General features: G+C 50.5%; 1 protein-coding gene across 3 annotated transcripts in view; it reads left to right on the top strand.

Moving 5' to 3' along the window:
* The first annotated feature begins 1,511 nt into the window (after positions 1 to 1,511).
* The window catches only part of LOC114765377 (chemokine-like protein TAFA-5), a 55,086-nt gene continuing 33,970 nt past the window's right edge, over positions 1,512 to 22,627 (top strand). Inside the window, exon 1 of one of the 3 annotated variants that reach the window (XR_003742609.1) lies at positions 1,512 to 1,844. Coding sequence is in view for 1 of the 3 variants with exons in the window: in XM_028955556.1 (XP_028811389.1) it covers positions 1,742 to 1,844 (103 nt within the window). In the remaining 2 variants the exon portion in view is untranslated. Of the gene's footprint in view, positions 1,845 to 19,647; positions 19,995 to 22,627 lie in introns of those variants that run through there. The other 2 variants (XM_028955556.1, XR_003742608.1) reach the window with 2 other exon arrangements.

Raw genomic sequence — 22,627 nt, forward strand, 5'->3', positions numbered from 1 at the left:
ACAGAACGTCTACGGCCAGTTCATCATCGTTGTAAGGTCACGGCTGTCTGTGCAGATGACGTTTTTTACGCCCGGGGTGGTGACTCCTGTCCCCAAGCCAATAGCATTCGCCCTCGCAAACAGCCCAAGTCCCGCCCTCGAGCTGTCAAAACCAGACAAATTGCCGTTTGCAAGAAGGAAATGTACGCGCAGAAAACGTGTCGCTGTCACATTGCATCATATTGCTGTACGCCAGATGCTTGATCTGACTTGTCAGTCACTTGTCCTAAATTCTGCTATTCAGACGCCACAAAAAAAAAACCCTGGACTGTGGTCGGCGGGCGTAATTAGAGTTCGGCTACATGCGGTGACGTTGCCGTTTTTTCCGCCTCTGCAGCGGGCTCCTTCGAGATGGTCGGGTTCTTTTTCTGCCTTGGTAGGTAACCGAGCATCGTTGCATGTGACATCTGCGCCACTTTGATCCTCCGTTGGCAGAAGACGTGCAGAGGGACTCTCGACTCGCCACTGCGGTTAACGCCGGCCTTGGTTTCCAGATCGGCGAGCGACACGCCGACTCGGGGCCGAGTTCAAAGTCAAATCCGCGGACCAATAAAGAGGAAGAGGTCTGAGCGCAGAGATCAAAGGCGAGGAAGAGAAAGGTCACAGCCCTCAGACAATCGGCGGGCGAATCCTGCGGCGAGGAGCGAGGTGGGCCGAGAGCAGATGGGGCCGAGGCGCCACAGACGAGTTCCGGGTCCCTCGGGGCTCCGCCGAGATCCATCAGATCCCGAAACTTGGCCGAGGGAACACTGTCCGGCCGCGCCAACATATGTAGGGCCACAGGCCGCGGCCCGTCTCCGGGCGAGGGCCGACGCGGGGAGCGTTGGCGAGGACGCCGCGCCTGACACCGTGCCAGCGCCGAGCTGGAGGCCGGCCAGCCCGTGGATTCACCGGCAATCCGTGCACCGCTTCCCATTTAAAACAGGCTGAAAATGGCGAATGGACACGCGGTGCGCGTCAACACACGTCTGCATACGTACGAATTTATTCAAGTTCATGACAAATATTAAGAATATTGAGTTCAATTCAAATAATCGTGCAGCGGAAATTCAGGTCATTATTCGCGCATTCATTCAGCCTCGATTTACGCACAGCCTCTCCTCACAGCCTATTCACACGACGATCTTATTTCCCGCGTTTTATTCGAGCGTTATGAATATTAATGAAGGTCGGCACGATAAAGTTCGCACGTCACATGCGCTATGGCGCACAAAGTTCGGAGAAGGAAACGCGTTTTCCGGTTTTTTTTTTTGGACAGACGCGGACAGTCTCACAAGGCAGCGAGTGTGCGCACACACACACACACACACACACGCACACACACGATCTCCTCATTTCCGAGCGGTTTCATCAGAAGCCGCATCTCTCCATCATCTGCAGCTCTGCTGAGGGACGTCGTCTCTTCTGGGATTAAGATCCTGCAGGATTAACGACATCGCGACGATAAACGGGGGACCGCGGCGACACGCACGCCGGGCTTCGCGGGGCTTTTACGGTCCGGCGTGGAAATGCTGCGAGGTTTTCGCTGCGTTCGCGGTTTTCCCGTCGTGGCGTGAATATAAAAGCAACACACACACACACACACACACACACACACACACGCGTCGGCGAAGAGCCCGAAAGTTCCAGACGGCCGGCGCGCGTTGCGCATGGCGTGTGCGGGGATTACAGCGGGAAGGTCCGGCTGAAGCGAGTCCGCTCCATGGCTCCGGCTCCACGCTGCAAGGATGCGAGACCGTGGCCGAGGATGAGTTCAACTTTCTGGGCGGCGGTGCTGCTGAGCAGCCTGCTGATCATCTACTGCGGTGAGTCGCGTTCATGGAGAGCGCGTTACGCACGCACGCACGCACGCACGCACTGTTGCACAGGGACATCACACACACGCACACACACACACACACACCAGGGCCACAAATCCTGCTCACGGACACCTACACGCCCCACTGCAGCTCACACACTCGCCCACATGCAACAGTGGAAAACTGGGACCGTTCCAGGCAGCTCCAGAAAATATGAAAATATATAAAAATATATAAATATCAAAATGGCTCCGTTGCTGTACACGCAGTTCCATTTGATAAGAATAATGCTCAATGATCAGGTATGAAACATCAACATTCAGCTGTTCCTAGAATGCACGGCGCAGGACGGGCAGGAGCGGCCCTGGAAGTCACTCGGCCGTAAACTGAGGCGAACTGACGACTTTCTCCGGGGCCAGATACCGAGCTGCCGCCGTCGCCGTGTGATGAGACAGCGACAGAGGAGCCCCAAGAGCGTGAAGTGAAGAGCATTCGGCCGCTGGGCAAAGCCAATATTCGACACAAGCGCCCCGAGACACAATTCACATGAACGTGATGAGGAACGACCCTCGATTTATCCTCCGTATCAATTCAGCTTTAAAACGTGATTTTTGTGCGGTCCCCATAATCATCCGGTTTTAATGGGGACATTTATGAGGACACACCTGTACACACACGCACGCCAGGGAGGGACCTGAATTGGGACTGGATTGCGGTGTTTGTTTTTTGGGTTTAATCTGGAGATTCGGCTGGACCGTCAAGGGACTTTAATCTGTAAACCCCGGGACTGTTTAGAGCCACGTCTTCGTCTTCCTCGCTGTCCCTGTAACCCGGCTGGATGATTGATCCCTCGCCGGCGTCCAATCAGTAGCCCCTGGTCAGCGGTGCAGGGGACGAGGGCTGCTGTTGTCTCTCGGGACTCATTTCTACCTTCCTTTAGCGGCCCGTCCCGGGCTCCACCCGGCCACCGACGGCACGCCGTGGCCCGTCCGTCATCCCTCGCATTAATCTTCGCCGTGAACGGTGACCATCTTTTCCCCGAGTCATCGTCGTCCCGTGACGAATTGATTTTCTACTGGACACCGTGCACAATACCGACTGTCCAGGACGCAGTGAAATGATATACTGCAGCGGTGCGGGAGTGTGTGTGTGTGTGTGTGTGTGTGTGAACTCACAGACAGCACGAACCTTGGACAAAGACGAACGGAGAGGGGGAGCTCCGCATTTCGAACCGTGACTCATATGGTAGCTGCCGCTTAAAATTAGCATCTGACTGGAGGACGTGGCGAGAGCGAGAGAGCGAGGGAGGTGGAGCGGGTGGAGACGAGAGAGGGAGGGGGAGAGAGAGAGAGAGAGAGAGAGAACGCCGCTGATGTTATTTCCTGCTTCTCCTGATTAGATCGCGCGGCGATACCTTCATGGCCGCTGATTATGCCGACTGTATCTGAGGTTTCGAGCGACGGCTCCCTCATCTGGAGGCCGCTCGACGCGCAAGCCTTGTTTTTCTAACGCATCCCCGCGCCCGGTTTAGTACAGAACGCCAGTATCGTGGTGGAGGGTGAGGAGAGAGAGAGAGAGAGAGAGAGCAAGGAAGCCAGCGAGACGCTGTTCACGTTACAGCGAGGCGCAAAGGCAGCATCTCACACGTCCCACGTTCCCCCGGCATTCCTGAAAACACACAAACACCGAGCCGGTAAAACACACAGCCCAACTCTCAGGTGAAGGACGCGAAGGCCCGGTCGCCAGGGGCGAATGGAAACCTGGACAAGTGTGAGGGTCAGACATCTCCAGTGCAGGTCTTGTGGGGTGTTCCTGGTATGCAATGTCCAGAATGTCACTGAAGGGCTTCATCCTGGTGCTGATGGTCGAGCTGTAAATCCAGTCATTTCTCAGTTGCCTTTGTATGAAGTGTTAATTAGAATCTAGGCCACCATCGTCAGGTGACATGTTGTAATTATCGCAAGAAAGATGTGAAAATGGATGCTGAGGTGGTGAAACGGAGGCTGATGGGCGGAACGTTCTTGACCATGCGCATAATGAAAACAACGAGCCAGTGGAGTAGGTGGAGTGGAAACGATGCACCATCACGTTTAGCTCTTGTGTAACACGTCTCAACGTTTTACATCCAACCCGCTCGTCTCCCCACATACGTCCTTTCCCTCCACGCCAAGGAAGCCGGGCTTCTGTTCTGTTGGGCTTGGCCTGGGTCGGGATTTCAGCTCTACCTGAAGGCCATAGCTGGACTACGGGACACCGCGAGAAGGTCCGGTCAACCACGTGTGAGAAGACATGGCACCACGATGCACCAGGTTGCACCAAGCGTACCATCTACACAGACAAGACATATAAGACTTCAAACAGGACATAGAAAACATAATATTACAAGATACCAGAATAAACCAGAATAACTTTCAACAGCCTATAAATCACGCAGTAGTGGGATGATTTCAATATGAAAAATGACAATATGAATTTCAATAAATATCTGAATAAGTAGGTAAGAGCGATGGCTGGGGCAGTGGTGGCCTAGCGGTTAAGGAAGCGGCCCCGTAATAAGAAGGTTGGCGGTTCGAATCCCGATCCGCCAAGGTGCCACTGAGCAAAGTCACCGTCCCCACACACTGGTCCCCGGGCGCCTGTCATGGTGCCCACTGCTAAGAGTGATGGGTTAAATGCAGAGGACACATTTCACTGTGGGCACTGTGTGCTGTGCTGCAGTGTATCACACTGATGATTCACTTCACTTTAAGCACTTTATGTTTAAAGCTTTTTCTAAAATGTGCTGTGCAGTGGTGGCCCTAGCGGGTGAAGGAAGCAGACCCGCAATCGGAATGTTGCCGGTTCCGATACCGAACGGCTGAGCAAAGTACCGTCACCGGGCTGCTGACTTCTCACTAAGGTGATGGGTGTGCTGCGGTGTTTCACAATGACAATCACAATGGCAATACATTTACATTTACATTTACAGCATTTATCAGGCGGCCTTATCCAGAGCGACTTACAATCAGTAGTTATAGGGACAGTCCCCCCCTGGAGCAACTCAGGGTTAAGTGTCTTGCTCAGGGACACAATGGTAGTAAGTGGGATTTGAACCTGGGTCTTCTGGTTCATAGGCGACTGTGTTACCCACTAGGCTACTACCACCCAGGCTACTACCACCCAATACGGGGCAGTGGTGGCCTAGCGGGCCGCTAATCGGAAGCCACCGGAAGCCACCGGCTGCCCACTGCTCACCGAGGGCGATGGTTAAATGCGGAGGACAGAATGAGTGTCACTTCACTTAAAACACATGGCAGAAAAGTGAGAAAGGACGGTGCGGGAAAATGCACCCTGGTACACATTGCAGGTACGTTTCTGTTCAGGAAAGGTGCAGGACACAGATTCAGTTCACGTCCTGACAGTGAGGAAACGCCGCGCCTCCCACACCTGTGGAGGTCGCGCCGCGGAACATGTTGATCACGCTCTTCATTACCGGAAGGAGAGGACGCCGCAGCCGGAGCCTGGTCTCCTACAGCGGGGACAGGGGACAGTGCTGCAGACGGGCAGTCTGTTAATGCGATGAACTTCAGACGCGGGGACGGGTATTACGTTAAAAGAGACGGGAGCATTCGTCTCGCACCGGGAGAACGAGGACAGGGCCGGAGACTACGACCGGATAACGGGTCCCCGACGCGCTCCGTCACCCGGCCGCCAAACTTCACATCCACACTGATGTAAAATGGCGTTACTGCAGTAAATCAGGAAACGTCAGGACACGTTCGTATTTCGCCAGATTCAGACGCTCAGATGAAATTGATTTGAAGTCAGGAGTCCTTCCGATTATATCCGGAACATAGAGAAGAATCGCTGGTCACAGTCTTCCTCAGAGGAGACTCCGCACGGCCGGGACACCAGGCGTTTCGGAATCTCCGAATGAGAGATTCAGGGTTAAGAACTAGTGGAACGAGAGAGAATTTTTACAACCAGGCAAAAGCGTTCATTAAACTGCAAACTCGCATGCTGCATCTGCTCTGCTGCAGATCTTCACGGTTTTCCGGTTTCTGGAATGAGTGCGGAACTTAACGGATTTATAAGAAACCTACAAGATTCTCAAAACAGAAAACTGGTTGGAGCTGAAGGTTTACATGTAAAATGAACCTCCTTTTTTGTCCTATTATCAGTTTTAATATATAGTATTTTAATGTATAATGCCTGTTCCCTGCATAAATGCAGCATGACCCATGGACAGAAATGTCCACGCCTTGTTAGAAAAGTGATGGTTTGTTGATAAGTGCATGCTGGGAAGTTGTCTCCACGAGCCAGCGTGGCTTTGGTACTCCTGACCAAACGTGTTGATCAGTGGTAGTTAATCTACGAACATCTGCTGCCGTGAGCGGGATTCCGAACACAGGCATCGCAGAGCAGGTCGAGTTGGGAACACCGGCTTCCAGACGGACAATAGCTGGAAAAAAACAGCCACATTGATGTAATTGTGAATAAATGTGAATTTTTTAAAGTTGCTGTACGCTGGAATGCAGCGCACCAGAAGAAAGAAATTTTAATGACAGGCCGCAGTATTTCAGCGTGGGCACGGCATGCGCCGCATAACGCGCCGCGAACGGAGCTGTGGAGCTGAAGCCAAGTATAACGTGCTGCACGCGTGACCGCCGTCTTGCGGTGGTGATGGTCCAGAAAAGTGTAACGAGCTGCTGGAATTCACAGAATGAGCTGCAGATAAATGATGAAATCTAATATAAACTGTGCAAAAAAAAGCCAAAAATTTTTTTTACATTTTTATCAAATCTGTAACCAAAGTAGCATTTTACTGCAAAAAAAAAAAAAAAATTACAAAACCCAAAAAACACTTAAAGGGACCACTTAAATAACACAATCAAACTCCCAAGTCAATCACACTTCGGTGAAGTCCAACTGTCCACTTAGGAAGCAACACTGATGGACGATCGGTTTTCCATGCTGTTCTGCAAATGGAACAGACAACAGCCGGAAATGACTGGCGACTAGCAAGACGTCCTCAATAAAGACGTGGTCCTGCGGGTGGTGACCACAGACCTCTTCTCTTCTTTTTTTGTCACTTTTGAACGCTGGCGGTGCTTTCACTCTGGTGGTAGCATGAGACGGGGTCTAGAACCCACACACGTGGCTCAGGTGGTGCAGCTCATCCAGGATGGCACGTCAATGCGAGCTGTGGCAAGAAGGTTTGCTGTGTCTGTCAGCGTCGTGTCCAGAGCATGGAGGTGCTACCAGGAGACAGGCCGGTACATCAGGAGATGTGGAGGAGGCCGTAGGAGGGCAACGACCCAGCAGCAGGACCTCTACCTCCACCTCCGCCTTTGAGGTATTTCATTCATTCAGATGTAGGATTGCGGCTTTGCTTTTTTTAATATACAAAATATATCACAATTCATCCTCATCTCTACTGGTTTTAATCCCCCTCGCAGTTTTATCGATCTTCAGCTGCTTCGCGGCGCGTCGCCACACCCGCCGCTGCGTGGGGTCATTTATTCTAGAACGATGTGGGTTGTGGTGTTCATATGCCGCGCGTCACGTCGAGGATGATTAAACTCGGAGTGGGAGTGATGCTCGGCGTCTGAAGTCCGTCGGGAAGTGATGGATGTCTGACCCGCTACGCCAGGCTCATTAGCGGCGGCGCGGGCCACGAGGGCAGAGTGGCGAGCGCGGGTGGGAGTAAAGGGTACATGATACCAGCTCATTGTGACGGAGGGAGCCCGGAATGAGCCCCGAAGGCGTTTATTCAGCCGAGAGACATTTGTACAGTGGAAACGCAGCTTTGTTAAGCTCCGCCGGCAGCTGACTGAAGCCCCGCCCCACCCCCCTCTTTCTAAAGCGCGGTGATAAAGCATGTCTTTGTGATGCCGACAGTGGCGTGTGAATTATAACAAGGGCACTCCAGGGTTGAAACACTCATTACGGAGCGACAGAGATCCGGTTCCAACACGGGTCGAGCGCCACCAGCAGACCGAATGCAACCAACCTCGTTTTCATGGGAAGCCATCTTAAGGGTCATGTTTACCCAGCACTGCAGTACCGACCAAAAGTCTGGACACCTTCTCATTCAACGTGTTTTCTTTATTTTCATGACCATTTACGTTGGTAGATTCTCACTGAAGGCATCTAAACTATGAATGAACACATGTGGAGTTCTGTACTTAACAAAAAAAGGTGAAATAAGTGAAAACATGTTTTATATTCTAGTTTCTTTGCTCTGATTTCTGCTTTGCACACTCTTGGCATTCTCTCGATGAGCTTCAAGAGGTCGTCACCTGAAATGCTTCTCCAACAGTCTTGAAGGAGTTCCCAGAGGTGTTTAGCACCTGTTGGGGTCCAGCTCACCCCAAACCATCTGGACTGGGTTCAGGTCCGGTGACTGTGGAGGTCAGGTCTCCACTTTTTGTTAAGTACAGAACTCCACATGTGTTCATTCATAGTTTTGATGCCCTGATTAAAGCGCCTGATAACCTGCATGTTGGTGTTGGTAGTGGGCGTGGTCACATTTTGTGTATTAGGGGTATTATGAATGTAGAGAACGGAGGGAAACGGAGGCGAAATCAAGGAGATGGACCCTGCGCTACACCTGGGCATGTCACGTATTGACAGGAGGGGGTTTAAATCCTTCAGAATGAGGAAGTAGGGGGCGTGTCAATCATGCACACAGGCTCCTCCCCTTTTAAAACTTTGTCATTAAAGTCTATCTTCTGGGCGTCAGAACTAATTACACACCAACAAAACGGTCTGGACAGGTAGTTCGTTTCCTCCTCTACAACGTACAAACGTACTTCCCATTTAATTATGGAAATACTCGAAAATGCACGCAACACGATTTCTATAGTGCCGGGAAAATACGACCCCGTGAGTGGGATGCATATATGCATAAATGTGCATTATGCATGAATGATTGTTTCCTCTTGATTCTGTATGATTTATAAAAACAGGATGTGGAATGCATATGAGGAAATGGTGCAGCATTTTTCATCCGCATCCCACCGTTTGAACATGCACACGTGGACCGCTTTAACCACCGACGCATATGCTAATATATTTTTACGCGGTGCGATTTGCAGCTTAACACATTTGTATCCCGCCTCGCTGGCCGGCGCCACAACCAACGCAGCGAGCTGCGCCACACCTGGCGCCACCCAGATATGCCAAGCCGAGGGGAGGACGATTTGTTTTCCGCCCTGTCGTGCATGCGGAGCTATAAACAGTGGAAATGCTAACAGGGGCACTTTCTCCCCAAGGCCTGACGGTGCGATCGGCAACGCAAAAATAAACAGATAAAAAGCAGCCCGTAAACTGCGGAACCTGTGGCCCACATTCGGCAGCGGACCCCAAATTAACGACGTCATTCGTCACCGTCCGATGCGGCGCGGCTACGGTGTTATTGGATTGATCTGCATCGGTCTGAAATCAGACCAGCGTACCTCATATACCATATATATCCAGAGCGCCTTATAACCAGTAGGTGCAGGGACAGTGTCCCCCTGGGGACACTCAGGGTTAAGTGTCTTGCTCAGGGACACAGTTGAACCTGGGACTTTGTGGTCTTCTGGATCATAATCGAGTGTGTTACCTGCTAGGCCTGCTAGGCAGCCGCCATAAATCTATATAAAAAGCTTGAAAATAAATGGACGTCTCGTTGAGCTTCGGGGACGCAGTGTCAGGAGGCGAGTGGGGAGAATTTCTCCGACCAATCAGGCCCCATCCAGGGGATTTAGGCATCGTTTACTGACGGCCACTAGCAAGAACTCTCTTTAAAAAGTACCAAACGGTCGAAAAAACTTTAAATTGCAAAAAACTAATTTAAAATGCTTGTCAGACCACGCCCCCGACACACCCCTCGCCCCAAATCAGGCGAGGAATTCCCATCAATATCCGCTAACGGCGCGGCACGCCGGTCCGATCGCAGATGGGAACGCGTCCGCCAGTGCAACACATGCATTATTCATACGCGGCATCAATAATACACGACACATGCAATGACCTCCCGGTTATAAATATTAACCTCGCACATATAAATATTAATACGGCTGTTTTGACATCTGTTGTGATCAGCGTTGTGCGGGAGACCAGGCCGCCGCTGATATTCTGCCGTAATCCCTGCCTACGCAGAGGACAGATGTCGAAGCGGTAATTAACAAATCCTCCGGCACCACGGCGGAATATCTTAAGGTTTCATATGGAAAGTAGCCGGGGACGAAGAAATTGGCAAGAAACAAATAATGAGTCTGAACTTGGGAACGGGCCTGTAATCCGGGATTGGGAGAGATAGAGAGAGAGAGAGATTTTACATATATATTTTTATATATATATAAAGTATTTTTATTTGCCGGCATGGGAAGAAAGTCCATGCATTTCTGCCGGGGATGAGCAGCAGATGCTGATTTCTGCCATTTCCTAACCTGGACGCCGCAGCCTTAATGCGCGGCGGCGAAGAAGCACTTGATATGCAGATGCATGATGGGAATGGGAAGGGACGCGGCATGAATGAAACTAAAGGAACCATCAGACACGCCCCTGGCCGGGCCCGTGAAGCGCTCTCCGAATGCACACATTATTCCCGGCTGCATCTATTTAAAGTGGCGGCGAGGGGGGGGGGTGTGAGATTTATCGCCCAGGTTTAACTGTACGGTAAAATAGCGCATTAAGCAGATGATATCGCAGCGTGTGAAATGATTACGCACGGCGCCTGCAGGAGAGCGTCCGGCGTAATTAAATGCAGCGCCGACTTTACTCCGGTTATACATCACTGGCCCTCTCGCGACAGTCCACTTAAACAGACGGGACGCTGTTATCGTTTCATTTTTACTTTTCCGATTCCGAGCGGGCGAGAAGCCGAGCGGTTTGCTTTCTTTCTAAATGCTCCAAATTATGCTTTTTGCAATTTTTGCTCCCTGCTTCATATTCAAAGTGCACCAAAGGGAATCCTAAGTGGTCCTCTCCGGGAAAACACGGCACGAGAGATGCCGTCTTTCAGCCCCGACTTTCCAGGGTCACACCCGGGCCCGTCCAGAGGAAGAACTCGCCTGGAATGTTCTACCCTGGTGGCCCTGTGGCCCAATTTAACTTTTGTGTAGGTGCGGGATCTATGGCTGGAAAACTCTCCATCGCTGCTTTTTGTTTTCTCCCTCGGCATTGTGTTATGGTCTTTATTTATTTCTTTATTTCTTTATTTATGTCGGATTTATCTCTCCCCACAAAGTGCAATCAAGTTCAAGTTGGAACTTTGAGGCGTTTGGGATTTTGCATCCCATGAATAATGTAGGAAAACTGCTCCTCCGGCTCGTGGCTGCTTCTGCTAGTTAGTTGGTGTTTCGCATGCATGTTTTTTTATACTTCGCACTGCAAATGTAATGCCCTGTATTAAAAACTTTTCCTTTTTATGCTTTGTAGATATGAATTTTTTTTTCCGCAGAAAACCGGGGCCCTATCGCAGGAGCGGGTCTGTATGCGGGCCCTCGTCTGCAAGATATTCAAATGCTCCGCCACAGGAACGGTGTAACGTTAAGCTTCCGATAGGAAATGAATATAAAGGGGTGAATTTCAGGGCCTGCAGGCATAACATTAAAATTCATCAAGAACAATGAGCCGCTGTTTTATATTTGTCTATGTGACACGGAAAACTCCCCTTTAAACATTCCACTTCCAGCCCATGCCAGCAGATGATGGTTTTTTACATTAAAATCCTCTGCTGCCGCCTTGGTACACTAGGAAGTGCGCTAGTGTTCAGAATGGGACATGGCCAATAGAGGAAAAACTGAGCTCAAAATGTCCGAAAAGCCATAATGAGGGAAGCCGGACTGGCACCATGCGGTTTTTTTATGGTCAACTTAAGCCACTCAGGAAGGAGATGCCCGACGAAATGACAAACAACACCAGGTTGAGTTAGAAAAGGTTCATTAGAATAAAATCGAATAAATAAAACAAGGCGCAGTGGTGGCCTAGAGGGGATTTAGAAGGTTCTGGGTTCAAATCCCGAACCCCGGGCGCCTTTCGAGGCTGCACACTGCTCACTAAGGGTGATGGTGCGTTCCTTATATGAATAAAGGAACATTAAACCTGTGAATCGAAGTTGGATTCGTTTTTGTGGGTTCGATTAGGAGCCACGCAGCGGCGCTCGCGGAGATCCCAAGCCGCCTGGCGCCCAACAGCCCTTAGACTAATGTGCCCAGTCGTGCAGCTTAAATACCTGCGGTAATTACGGTGGCAGAAACCGCCTGCTGTCAGGAGAAGAGCGGACTGGAGGAAGCGCCGCAGTGCGCCCTCCGCTTTCACCGTGTACCAGGCGGTAAAAAACGCGCCGGTCTCGGCCCGCAATTACGGCTCTTGCGCCGTGACTGCCGCATGTGCCAGGACTGGGGTCCTGGTCATTAGTGTGTGTGTTTGGCAGCTTGGCGCCGCGGCCAGGCGAGGCTTTGATGTGGAAGGCAGCTCCGTCCCGCAGGAATGCCGGGCGCCATTCCCTTCACCGGGACACCTCTGATCCGCCAGGCCGGGACGCGGCTGTCCGCGCGCTGATAAAGAACGGGCCCGGGCCCGGGCCTCCCAGGATGCACCTGGCCTTCTGTTGATAAAGAACAGAGGCCGGATCTCCCAGCATGCTCGGGCGTGCAGGGCCGAGCGAATAAATGGAAGCCGCGGCCGAGGCGCGGCCTTGACGCGTCCCGTCAACCCCACCCGCTGTCTTAAAGGATGGGTCTGGCCTGCCCCCCGTACGCACCCCCGGAATTAGACCGGGAGGATTGATTACGCGCTCCCCGAGTCCAGCGCAGAGACGAGAGCGGCGGCCGCGCTTATCAAATCCTTCAAGCCCGTCCCGCGCTGTCATGGGGACTTCATCAAAGTCCTCGGCCCGGCCCCTCGATTGTGATCTGTTTCATCAACTCCACTCTCGGGGCCCCGCAGGATCGGGGCGGCGGGGGCTGCCTTTCATCGATTACCCTTCCTCCGCCGCAGCCGGCCTTCATCTTCATCCCCGGGCCGCACCGCTGAGGCCGGGGGGGGTTGATGGAGGGACGGGGGCAGATAAGACGGCGGCGCGTCATTTCATAGCCTCGGGCCGGGGCGACTCCTGGGTCGGTAACGGGGCTTTTCAACCCCACTTGTACTGGCATGTGACAATCTGACGACGGCCTGATGAACATGGAAATATAATATTCCCTAGCGATAATGTCACGATTACATTTTGATTCTTGGGCTCGCGATTCAAAAAGATCCTCGATTCAAAATGTTCATTATTTTTTATTTTCCATCAGTGAAATTAAATGAAACAACATAAATTGACACTTTAAGATAAAAGTAAATTAAATAAAACCAAATAAGAGCTGCTATATTTGGTGGTAAAGTTCCATTATCAGAATAAATAAAAGTGCTGCAACAAGTGGAACGTCCGAAATATTAATTCATTGTGAACATTTTCTTTTTACCCAAACTTTACAAAGCTTGCATATTTTATCAATCTCTTTCTTGACAAAAATGTGCCCAAAACGTCTGCCTCTTTTCCATTGCATTCTCCCACTTTCTTCTTATTCACACCAGGGATTACTGTCTGAGCAGAAACCAGCATAGCGCCATCTACAGGACTGGCAAACTCCAATCTGGAAAAACAACTAAACTGGCGCCGTTACAAGATGGGAAATGTGAATATGATTTTGTATCCTGTGTGAATCAATTGCGAATCGGTAGAGATAAAATCGGGATTCGTTTGTGAATCGATTCTTTTTGCACACCCCTGATATTCAGTATGTATGAACACGTGTGCCAATTAGTCATGTCCAATAATCAGGAAAAACGAAGGAAGGAAAATGCCGCCAGATTTCCCACATTTTACGTCACGCCGAACAGTAGAAATATGTGCTACAGTTCCATCTTTCCTTCGTTCTAATTCTAGGCAAGATTTTCTAATTGGTCTTGGGCATTTATTCTAGTATAAGGTCAAAGGTCATCTCTGCATTACAATTTTTTTTTGACCGTTGTGTGTGTGTGTATTGGCATGACGTGACGATGCGGTACGCTTCACGATGAATGGATCATGGTACGATTATATTGCGATACTGTACATATTGCGATGTTCCGCAGTTCACAGGAAACGGAAAGACAGAGCTGAAAGGCAAGGTGCTGTGATCGCTCAGTCATGTTTCGCCATCTGTACAGCGCCACCTACAGGAGTGGAGATGATTCTCATCTCGGCCGACCTCACTAAAGAAAGCGCTCGACGGCTCCACCCACTGGACTACACTTGTACACAAAGATATTGCAATATTTTGCTGTAATGATATTTTCATTGTGAACGAGAGCTGTCAATCATCAGGCTCCTCCCATGTAAAACTCGCTTCCTAAGAATGTCCTTAAAGGCCCTGCTCCGGGTTTGATTACGAGCGTCCACATTGCAAACCAGCATAAGGATAAAATGTAGAAATATAAAAACTCTGAGCTGCAGAGCAGCAGAACAGGGGACGTAATGACTGTTGTCATCCATCAGCGATTGGTGTGACTTATCTCCTGACACACAATCCAGACACCGAGCTGCAAAGAGGGACACAATTTGGGAAGCGGTCCCCTCTTCTTCTCTGGAATCCTGGCAGGCGTAGCGTCCCCGAGGGCGCATGAATCACAGATTGTGCTGGGCAAGTCTCAAAAACCCACTGACCAGTCAGCATCGTATAGATTTCCGCCGCTCGGCCTAATCCCGTAACACACGTTCGCTTGGCACAACTACTGTCGGCGGTGGAGGAAAAGAAATATATATATCGCCATAAAATATAATCCTATTTCCCCGGCGCAGTGTGGCCACTCCCGTCCGGCAGGCCGAGGCTTTCCAGGAGACGGCGGGGGGACGTGCCAGGCACCCACGCTCCCGGCACAGATGGAGCCGCCGCCGCCGCCGCGCTCCTGACAGCCAAGCATGCCACCAACGGGGGGGGGGGTCTGCATGCAAACCTGCCTCTTTTATTTCAGCAGAAAGGAAGTTCACACGTCGCCTCTTCCCTTTTAACGCTCGCGGCTCAGAAATAACTGGAGATGATCGCCAGCGCGGCCCGGGGCGGGTACGAGTCCACGGGTACGAGTCCTCGAGGACACGCCACCAGGGCAGGTGGGGAGCCCGAGAGCTACAGACGGGGCTCTGGGACGTAAATCCTCTCGTGTGTAATCTACTCCCGGCAACAACAAAAAAAATAAAAAAGGAGGAGGAGGCTTCCAACGGAGCCGATCAGGAAATGTCGGAGATCAGCGCTCTGTCCTCGGGAGGACGAGGTTAATATAATGAGTTCGGAAGTTGGGCAAACTCGCCCAGACAGACTGCGCGAGATCTTCCGTGGATCCGCAGACATCCACCACGACAGCGTGGCTCGTCCCATCGGGCTTTGGGGGCTGCGCTGGTGCAGTATGCGCTGTGGAGCTGTAAAGTCGGGCCTGACCCGACCTGACGAGCCCAATTTACTGTGACAGGAACAGGACTCGAGCCTCCGATTCACCTCCTCAGCATCCATTTTCAGCATCTCTCTCACGATAATAAAAATGCATCACCTTTACTTTACTTTACTTTACTTTATTTTGCAGACGCTTTTATCCAAAGCGACTAACAGATTTTGAGTTTACAAAACTAAGAGCCCTGATAAGGCCCAACTTGTCAGCAAAGAGCATGCTCGGAGATTGTTAAGTGCTAGAAGAAGAAAAAATTATTAGCATTTTTATTTTTTTTTGTGCAGTGTGTGCGCATGTGTGTGTGTTAGTGTTGGACTCGTGTTAAATACTTTTTGAACAAGTGGGTTTTCACCTGCTTCTTGAAGGTGGTAGTAGTCTCGGCTAGTCGAATGGAGCAGGACAAGTTGTCCCACCAGCCAGGGACAACAACGGAGAACAGACCGGGTGAAGAAGGGATTTTTAGTCTTATTTTATTTTTTTCTGATCAGAGACAGCGTGCAGGAGTGTAGCTGGGTAGTATTGTATTGATGTAGGAGGGCACATCAAGGATGTAAACTCAATGTGAGCAGCTACCAGGAAGCAGTGGAGAGAGGTGAGAAGAGGCGGGACGACAGCGATCGAGAATTGCAATAAAAAAATTAACATTAACCTCGGCAGACGAATGCTTATAGATGAAGTGAGTAGCACGTCGGTTGCCACAGATACACAACTACTTATCCCAACTTATCTACCTTTTATTCTTTTTTATTATTTCTCTGGGGCACGAATGCAATCAATTAAAATCAATTAATCTCCACATGCAATTCCATAGTTTCAAAAACACCAGGAGGTGAAAAACGTTCTTTTTCTAAAAAGATGCGTCCTAGGTCTGTCAGTTCCTGTCACTAAATATGCTACAGACAAAAGGAATGTTTTCCTTGAACTATGGTGTGGAACTGTGCAGAAACCCCCGTGGAACCTTGATGGGACGCAGACAAACATCAAACATCTGACGCATGACATGGCGCTGGTGAGTCAGCCGTTACCTGGTTGTCATCCAGAGCAGAGCTTTTGAGGTCATTTTTCTCCACACTGTGCCTTTAAGACGGGTATTTAGACCATGATGAGGCGATAAACCCGGCCTTCAGGTCCCTTGATTGTCATTTTCTCTGGAAGATTGTTCCTTTCTGCTCTAATTTGCCCGTTTTCTCTTGTAGGCCCTCAGCTCTTCTTCCATATCCTTCAGAGAGCCCCTGTGTAATGTATGGGTATATAAATGAGGTGTTTCTTTATCGCCGCTCTCCTGCTGTAATATCATGTGTCTCGTGAGGTAAAGCCGCTCAGCTGTTCCCACTTCCGCCGCGCCGCCTCGCCTCGCCTCGCCTCGCCTCGCCTTTATCGGCGCGGAGGCGGGGAGCCATCTTATCATGCAGATCAGTAAGTGGCCCTGTTTTTCCCCGCCCCATTTGCATACCGATATTTTCCCCTCCGCCGCCTGGACCGGCCGGCTGGGCTCTTCAACCTTCCTCTGAAGGAGGGCGGAGGGCGAGCGTGGAGCCTGATCACCGCCAGCTCCTTCTCTCAGACGTAATTAGAGCTTTAAAACAAAGCATTATTTATTACAGCTGCCGCGCTAATTAAACCACAAAAATCTGCATAATGCTAAAAAATGCGTCTGTACCGGGTTTTCGGTGCTAAATAATGAATTAGATAAAAACAATGTAGAAACAGAACCGAGTAACATCAGAGTAAAAATTGACATGAAATAAATATTGTTATAATTATACTGTCCTAAGGAACACACACACACACACACACACACATATATATATATATATATAGAGAGAGAGAGAGAGAGAGGTTCATTGTTATAATTATATTGTTGCCTTTAATGTCACCTTAAAGGCTTTTCAGTTATGTTTTATAAAGGACTTTTTACTTAAAATAAGCCCTGTCCGGTGGTAATCAATATTCCATAATGAGCAGCATTCTGCACTGACCGAATGACCGACGGGGTGAAATTAGATAAACAGCCACAGTGTCAAATTTTCATGAATCATCATCATCATCAGTACTTCAGTCTGCTCTAAAGTTTGAATATAGTCTCTGCTCCGTTTTTCATTTTCTGCTTTTAGGGGACGTTGATTATAACGGAACTAGAAAAATCAGGGCATGAAACATGCGTTACAAGGGACGAAACTTCTATCTTTTTAATAATGACTATTAAAACTTCAGCTGCACAAGAAAGTTCTTGTCTAGTAGCAGAAACTTTTTAAAATCGCTTGTTTCATTTCCGGCCGCTATTTTAATTGTCCGACGTCTTGAAATAAACAGAAGTCATATTAGCGTTTCACCGTAAGGCCGCAGTCTGACATTTGGGCTCCAGTTTAATTGCATGAGCGAGTCCTGATTGGTTATTATTGGATTATTTTTCCGGCACGGTCACTAATTCGCCACTCTCGATGTACAGGAGCTGTTTGAGCGGCTAATGAGCCGCCTGACAAAGCGAACCTTTAAAAAAAAACATGCCATATTCCGCTTATTATAAACATAATCGCTCCGATAAACACTGGCGCTTGGTGCCGGTCCTTGTGTTGACGTTCTGGTGACATTTTTGGCGCTTCTGGGGTCTCTCTGGTCGGTTGGGGGGTGGGGGTCCGCTGATAAACCACCGAAACTTAATTTCGTCCGGCCCAGGCCCGGGCTTTCCAGCCTCTCCAGGAACCTCCCGCAGCAGAATGTTCTCCTGGATTTAATGGTCCCTGCGGGAATATCGCGGAATCAGGGCACAATCAGGTTCCATATTAGCCATGAACTGTTTTATTCCATTCCAAATTAGAATCGGAAAGGGACCCGGCGTGGACGACCGCGAGCGATGCAAACTGCTTCGATTTGTCAAAAAATTTAAATACTCTGGCGGCTGCGGAATAATAGCAGCAAAGAACCCTGTTCCTCAGAGCCCCTGCTGGAGGTCTGTATTACAAACCATCTACCCACCTTTTCATTTTACCACATTCCAAAAATGCATCGCATTAACAGTAGCGTTTAAAAACAAAATTCAGAAATTAATACGGTGTCAGCATTATCAAACGTCTTATCAATAATCTGCATCTGCATGTTAAGATGTTAGAGACTGTATTCGTAATGCAGGACGTTCTGTTGGAGGTTCTGCTGGAGCGTCTGAGGAATCTGGAGGAGGAACATCTCCAGAAACTGCATCTGCGGGATGTTATAGACTGTATGTGTAATGCTGGACGTTCCATTGGCGGTTCTGTTGGAGGTTCTGTTGGAGCGATTGAGGTATCTGGAAGAGGAACATCTCCAGAACCTGCATCTGAGGGATGTTATAGACTGTATGTGTAATGCAGGATGTTCTGTTGGAGGTTCTGTTGGAGCGATTGTGGGATCTGGAGGAGGAACATCTCCTGAACCTGCATCTGAGGGATGTTATAGACTGTATGTGTAATGCTGGACGTTCCATTGGAGGTTCAGTTGGAGGTTCTGTTGGAGCGATTGAGGGATCTGGAGGAGGAACATCTCCAGAATCTGCATCTGCAGGATGTTATAGACTGTATGTGTAATGCAGGATGTTCCGTTGGAGGTTCTGTTGGAGTGATTGAGGGATCTGGAGGAGGAACATCTCCAGAATCTGCATCTGCAGGATGTTATAGACTGTATGTGTAATGCAGGATGTTCCGTTGGAGGTTCTGTTGGAGCGATTGAGGGATCTGGAGGAGGAACATCTCCAGAACCTGCATCTGTGGGATGTTAGAGACTGTATGTGTAATGTTGAGGTTCTGCTGGAGACTCCACTCCTGGTGCCTGAAGTGCTGTTGTTTCAGCGGGTTCTGGGGGGTCTTCAGGGGGGAGCTCTCCCAGCTCATCACTGTCTCCAGTGAACGGAAAGCTGCCACTAATATGCAGGAAGGTGCGCGCGTACACAGGGCCGGACACGTGACGCGCGGCGCGGCGACAGCTCCCCGTTAATCGCCGTCACGGCGACTGATGGATGGTTCCTCGGACCATCGACAGCTCGTCCCGAAGGAGCTGGAGGTGCACAGGGCTCGACACGATGGTGCAGGTGCCCCGCGGAGCTGCTTTTACACTAAATCCAGTCCAGAAAGACTCGGGGAGGGAGTCGGTACAGCATCGGGATCGAATCGGGATGGAAATATAAAAAGATCGAGTTCGAAGCGTGGATTTGACTGAGGAACCGCGTGACGGAACGTGTGGATCCGTGAATATAAAACGACTGCGGGTTATTTATAAAGGGAAATAAAGTAAAAAAAAAAAAAAAAAAAAAGGCGCCGCGCGCCCCCTCAGGCGCGCGAGGGGGGTATTTTTGGGTGGGTGGGTGGGTGGGGTGGGGGTCCTGTGACGTCAGCGACGGGAGAGGAGAGAAAGTCCTCTCCTCTCCTCTCCTCCCCGAACCTGCGTCTGTTGGGGAACCGCGGCAGGAGCGGCGGACGCGCCGGGGAACGCGGGGATCTTTCTCCGGTCGGAGCCGCGGGACGCTGCGCTCCGAGCTGCGCACGGAACCGGACCGAACCCGTGGGCCTCCGTTCTAAGGACGCGTGGAACTGTGGGATTTTTTTTTTTTGTTCTGTTCCGCGGGTCGCCGCCGGATGGGTCTCTGAAGCGCCGGGATGCAGCCGCTCCGGGCCGCCTGGGCTCTGGCCGCCGCCGCGCTCTGCTGCCTCCTCGTCCTGCTGCTCCACGCACGGCTTCTCAGAGAAGGTACGTCGGAGTGGGGGGAAAACTTTCACCGATAATAATCCGAATTCGGCCGATGCGTGGCGCGTCTCCTCTATAGATGGCACCAGAGTCCCGCATTGTGCAGAATAATCGTGTCCAGGAGCGTGACGCGCGGCGCGCCGTCCTGCCCACAATCCATCACTCGTCCCGAAGCGCGTGATAATGTGCCGACTGGTGGGGGGGTCAGATGAGACCCCCGGGGTCAACCTGTGGCCCTCGGCCCGGTGTCCTGTCGTGCCCCCCAGTTCTGAGTCACCTTGGTGGGTAGATTCGGGGTTGATGAGCGTGGGGTGTGTGAAGGGCCACCGCATGTCACCGCCGATGACGTTCGTGCACGTTACTTGTACTTTTTGGAGCGGAATTCTGGCGACTGTGATGAGGGTCCAGTGCCGGCTTACCGGGACGTGATCAACATTTTGCCGAGAGAAGCCCGTGAAAGGCGGGGACGAGGGGATCTCCACGGAGAGAGACGGAGAGATGGCCGTCGTTCCTGAAAATCCTCCCGCTTCTCCGGCGGGCCCTCTCGCCTCGCTGTACCGCAGCCTCAGCCCGTGCAGGAAGGCGTGGCCTCCTCCTCTTCCTCCTCCTCCTCGCCTGGCTGGGGGGGGGTTAGAGACGAGAGGGTCGTTTGTCTAATTGAGTGTCAGGAGAGTGGGACGCCGATCTTCTCGTATCAGCGCTTTCCTCTGGGCAGCGAACACGGCGGACGCTGCTGCTGCATCGGCAGCACATCACTCAGTGGCTCGTAAACCAGCAGCGGGGGGACTGTGACACTTGGTTGTCCCCACAGTGGCATGTCTCACCTACACTTTTAGATAGAGGAACAGCATCTGATTTTGGTCCTCTTTCCACAGTGAAAGAGAAGTGAAACACTGCAGCGCAGCACGCGGTGACACGGTGACACATGTCCTCTGTATTGAACCATCGCCCTTGGTGACAGTGTGTGGAAATGAAATATTGAAATAAACTTGCTTGCAGCTCCATCTAGTGGTTCATCCTTAAATGACTTCAACTAAGAGTTAATGTTTGTTTACGTATTCCTACTTTTTATAGAAAATATCTCGTTATATTGCAATATTTTACCTGGTGATGTCGTATCGATACCGGGACATCGGACATCGATATCATTGCATACAAATTTAGTCCACAATTCAGTTCCGCGTTACGTTGTGCTAAATTATTATATCGCACTACTCGGCATCTTGTATACCAGCTTGTACGTAGCATGTAATAACGGTATCGCGATACGATCCTTGCCGATCCCGCTGGTGGCCTCCTGGAAGCAGCGTCAGCGCGAGCCTCTTCTACGAGGCGCATGTTCTCCACAAGAGAAGCTGAATAGAAACCTTATCGATCATAACCAGAGCGGCCGGGGCCTTTTCTCTCGGACGCCGGCCCGTGCCGGGGGCCATTTTTACGGCGGTCATTATTCCTCGGGAACAACAACGATCTCCGTGTCCACCTGCAGATCAGCATTATGCCGATTTTCCATTCCAAGGCGTCTGGTGAACGTCTGGTGACTCTGAATGTCACCTTCTCTCAGCCTCACGCTGGTTAAAAAAGCTACGGAGAACGAGTGAAATAAAAGCAGTAGGCCGCCGCGCAGCGTCCATTCCTTTAGCTGCTAATTTCATTGCTGATGTGGTGATCGGGGACGGCGCCGTCTCACGCACATTTGTCATGGACACCTCGGACAAATCTCCGTCACGTGGTCCGCGTCTCGTATGGCGGCCTAATCAGCCCCTCCACCCTCCCACCGGCAGGGGGACTAATTAATCTCGATTGGCGGTCGGACCGCGGCCTGCGTCTTCCCCGACGGCTGCTAGTCTGTTATCTGTCACCTGTGCCCACCGTCCCGCTTCGTCTGCCAATAGCATCAAACCAGGTGGAACAGATGTGGGGACAGTCACGTCCAAACTCTCCTCCCGAGCGTCTTCCCAGAACTAATTGCGAATTCCGAGTCCCTTCAGGGTCATGTGTGTTGACTGGGACAACACTGTACAGTTTACTACATTTATTTAAGTTTTTAATTGAAGTATTGATCTCCATTTCTCCTTCATCCTTCAAACTAAGGAACCTTCATCTATAATTGATCTTCTTTTTAAAAATAATATAACACAAGTTCAATAGAGTTTACAGTATTCTCTTAAAGACGATGTTATCATGCATGTAATGCAATAAACTTACATTTACAATTGCGGTAATTTACCAGGCGCCCTCATCCAGAGCGACTTACAGTCAGTAGTGACAGGGACAGTCCCCCCCCGGAGACAATTTTTTTGAAAGGACACAACTGGCCTGATGCGACCCGGCAGATGTGTGACATGGGGAACATAGGCCTGCTTGAGTGTCCCTCACCACAATGTCCATGATTCGAACGTCTGCATTATGGCCTTTCGCACACCTTGCGGCTTTTCCTTGTCATTGCAATGCAACGGTTTTGCATTTAATTTTTCTTATCTTAAAAGGCTCTGATCGTCTTTTTATATCAATTTCAGACAATTCATGGTGCATCGTTACAGCCATAACTGGGGATTGCTAATTAGATTAGATATTTTCTAGCTGCAGCGTTTAAACTTCAGTCATCGGTACTTGTCTTATTTTTAGGTGTCTGA

Source organism: Denticeps clupeoides, chromosome 15, assembly GCF_900700375.1.
Source record: "Denticeps clupeoides chromosome 15, fDenClu1.1, whole genome shotgun sequence".
Lineage (NCBI taxonomy): Eukaryota > Metazoa > Chordata > Actinopteri > Clupeiformes > Denticipitidae > Denticeps > Denticeps clupeoides.